The sequence below is a fragment of the Rhamphochromis sp. 'chilingali' genome, assembly GCF_963969265.1.
Source record: "Rhamphochromis sp. 'chilingali' genome assembly, chromosome: 20".
NCBI classification, from domain to species: Eukaryota; Metazoa; Chordata; class Actinopteri; order Cichliformes; family Cichlidae; genus Rhamphochromis; species Rhamphochromis sp. 'chilingali'.
Genome location: NC_137947.1, coordinates 12,937,068 through 12,940,815, shown reverse-complemented (window position 1 = coordinate 12,940,815; position 3,748 = coordinate 12,937,068). Strand labels below are relative to the sequence as shown.

General features: G+C 40.9%; 1 protein-coding gene across 1 annotated transcript in view; it reads right to left on the bottom strand.

Annotated features, from left to right (window-relative positions):
• LOC308388779 (zinc finger MYM-type protein 1-like) overlaps positions 1 to 2,720 on the bottom strand; it is a gene marked incomplete at its 3' end in the record, with an annotated part of 3,102 nt that extends 382 nt beyond the window's left edge. The window contains exons 1-2 of the mRNA XM_080869672.1: positions 2,441 to 2,720; positions 1 to 1,660 (exon numbers count right to left, since the gene is read on the bottom strand). The exon at positions 1 to 1,660 is cut by the window's left edge and continues 382 nt beyond it. Of these exons, the coding sequence (XP_080725798.1) occupies positions 1 to 1,660; positions 2,441 to 2,525 (1,745 nt within the window). The 5' untranslated portion in view covers positions 2,526 to 2,720. The remainder of the gene's footprint in view (positions 1,661 to 2,440) is intronic.
• Positions 2,721 to 3,748: the final 1,028 nt, after the last annotated feature.

Genomic DNA, 3,748 nt, shown 5'->3' with positions numbered 1-3,748 from the left:
CTGGACTGTAGTAACTTGTTCACCTGGTTTGTGATTGTAAGAAGTTCACACCACACGATGGAGCAAATCAAAAATCGAAATGAGGCTACTTCCTCAGCAAGCACTTGAGCCTCCACCTTTGCGACTGCATCACTTACAGCTTCTCTGGCCTCCAGGAGAGCATCCCTCACTTCTTTTGTCTGACTCCGGACAGCAGTTACACTTTGAAGCCTGCTTTCCCATCTAACGTCACTCCAAGATTTAAGTGTCAATTTCACATGTTTTGTTAAAATGGCCCATCGCTGGGTGGCACTGGAAAAGAAATTGAACAACTTCTGCAAATACCCAAAGTAGCCAGTTGCATCTGGAGAGGACTTGGCAGCATCAGCTATGACCAGATTCATCGTGTGAGCTCCACAAGGCACAAACAATGCTCTCGGGTTTAATTGTAGCAGTCTGGCCTGAACACCTTGCTTCTTCCCCTTCATGTTGGCCCCATTGTCATAGGCCTGTCCTCGACAGTTTTCAAATGGAATGCCACGCTCCTTCAACTTGTCAAGGACAACATTGGACAGGTTAAGGCCAGTTGTTTGCTCCACATTTATATAGCCAAGAAAGTATTCTTTAATATCTGGTTGTGCTTGGAAACAAACAATGCGTACTATGACTGACATTTGTTCAGTGTGACTCACATCTGGAGTACAGTCAAGAATGATGGAGAAGTATTTTGCCAACTGGATTTGCTTCACAATGGCGCGGAATGTTTCTGAAGAGATAATCTGAATTAGTTCGTTCTGTGTCTCAGGGCTGAGGTAATGTGTGTGGGAACCTTCATCTTTTATGTTGGCCAAGTGATTTGCCATTACAAGGTCATATGTTGCCATAAGCTCTACTTCCTTCAAGAAGTTGCCATTGTCCGGCTCATAAAGACAGTCAGAAGAGCCCCTAAAAGACAAATTTCTGGAAGCCAGTGAGAGAGTTATTGAGAGTAATCGTTTGAGAATCTCTCGCCACTTTTTCCTTTCTGCCTCTAGTAAGGTCAACTCCTGTTGATCTATTGCCATGCTTTTCTTTAGCCGTGTGTCCAGTTCTCTCCACTTAAGCATGCACTGTATGTGGTCTTGGCTACACTCATGACCCCTCAAACGGATGTTGATGTTCGACCAGTCACTGAAGCCCTCTGTACTCAGCTTTATATCCTTCACACTGAAAAGCTTACATGCAAAGCAGAACACAGCATTGTTCTGCGGTGAGTACACTAACCAGCTCCGGTGAACCTTTTCTCCATTGGGAAGAATTTTGAACTTAAGGCTAGTGTGAAATGCTCTTCCATCAGGCCCCTTTGGAAAATTAAAATCAGAGCTGACATTAAAAGGACCTCTCCGCACAATTTCAACACGATCAGCATCTACAATGTGAGCTGGCCAAAGAGCAGGATCGGTTGAAGGGGGCACACATGTCTCCACAGTGTCACTTTCTGATAGTCTCTCAGTGACAGGACTCTCAGTGGTACTTGTGTATGGAACTGTACCTGAACTGGTGGTTGATGGTTCTTGTTCTTCTTGGCTAGGGATTGTTGCAGGGTCTACAATGGCTGGTGGTTGATGTCCAGGGATGGCACTACTACTGGATGGTTCATCCTGTCCTTGAGATCCTCCTTGAACATATTTAAGCATTGACCCTGCATACAAGAGAAAATATTCAGGGATTTTACAGAAATACAATTTTGAATCTACAGTAGGCCTACGAAAGATTGCATTATAAGACTAATAAATTAAGTAAGTCACTGGTACATTTAAAAATTACTAACTATATTTTACATGTATAGATTTTCATAATGGCAAATGGCAATATAAACATGCTGTACATAATTTGATATAAATGCGCAAGTAGGAAATCTATATTACTGGAAGATATAGGTTTCATATTACAGTTTCACCAACAGATGTCGCCCTTGATCTATGAACCTAAAGAAAGACGAGAACTATTTATGTGTTCAGACGTCAATGGCATAAATAAGATATGCGTCTTTATAGATATCCTGAAATGCAGCAACATACAAAGTAATCTTGTCTAATCTGATAATAATACTTGACTGCATCACTGACCTATCCCAAAGTTAAGGTTAATCAGTAGCATGCATGACGTTAGCCAGCTAGCAACCTGAGGAGGGAAATGCTAGTCTCACGAATCACGATAACGTTAGCAATCGTGACTCACGATTGCTAACGTTATCTGAAAACCGTCAATTGAGTGACCATGATGAGTTGCTTTTAGTAGTCCATTCTATATTCATATCCACAACGTAAACAAACTACCCAACATCAATCATTTGCAACATTTGTTAACACAGTATGAACACTGCTAACAGGAGCTATCACAGAGTTGATGGACATGAGCGTGCAAGCAAGGGCTACAATAATGAACTTTTTTTATTATTATTATTTAAACATTGCCTTACCGGCAAGCGACGCCTGAGTTTCATCACGCTTCCTCTTCTTCTTTCTTTTCTCCGCTCCCGACTCCTGTTGCCGTTTCGAGGCCATGTTCAAACAGGTGTTTACCAATTATAGAACAGACCACTGGGAGTGGGGGGGCACCAGGAGGAGACTGGAGACAGGGCACAAAGCAGATTCACCCCTTTTCTCGGGAAAATTGTTTTATGTTGCTTTTGTATTGTTTAACCATATTAATGCATATGATATTTATAGTATTAATATGGTTTACTTTTTTTTTTTACGACCCTGATTTTTTTGGTGCCCTACCAGCCATTTGGTGCCCTACGCAGTGTGCGTTATGTGCGTTTGCGGAGCTACGGCACTGAGCAGGGCCCTGAGGTTATGTGATCAGGGCTTGCTGGCTGTGAACCAAAGGAGACAGAGCTTTTGTAACAGTGGCCCCCAGACTCAGAAACACTCACCCACTGAACCTTAGAACTGTGGACTTGGTGGTCTCTTTTAAAAAGCAGATAAAAACTCATCTTTTTTACCTTGTTCCGATTACCTTTTTAAAAAATGTTTTTTGCTTTTTGGTTGTGAAGCACAAGTGTGTTATATAAATAACATTTTACTTAGTTACTTTAGATTGATTTGCTGAAGGGACACAAGTGCTTAAACACAAGTCTACTTTGAGTTGCCCAAAAAGTAGCTATAAACTGATAATAATAATAATAATAATAATAATAATAATAATAATAATAATAATAATAATAATACTGATGAAAAAATAAGGACCCACACAACATGAGATGAAAGCCAAAGCACATGTTTGTATTGGAGTGTGCTTGCGTGTAAGTGGATATGAGAGAACCGGACACCATCAAGCAGTCAGTAGAAACAGTAAGTGACTGCAGGAAAGTGTATAAAGAGAGAAAGAGGATGTGTGGTGAGTGTTAAAGGTGTTACATACAACATTCAGAAGCCTTGAATGTCACAGTGGATCACCTGCATGTCAAAGCATGACAAAACACCTTTCCTTTGTGTTTCATTTACAAGGTGAAAACAAGAAAAGGAAAAAAAGTCTAGTCACAACCATTAGCCTGATCCTACTATGTAAAATGCATTAAATGGCCAGGAGAAGCTAGAGTAAGATGACACATCTTTGTCTTGACAGTATTTGCTATTGTTTTGATACTCTCCTCTGTTGTGTTTCACCATTATGTGTGGTCTGCTTGTATGTGTCTGCTTCACGAAGCAGAGGAAATGTACACAGTGAAACTGAGCAAAGAGCAAACCAGCAGTTGACATGCTCAAACTAAATGAAACAAGTG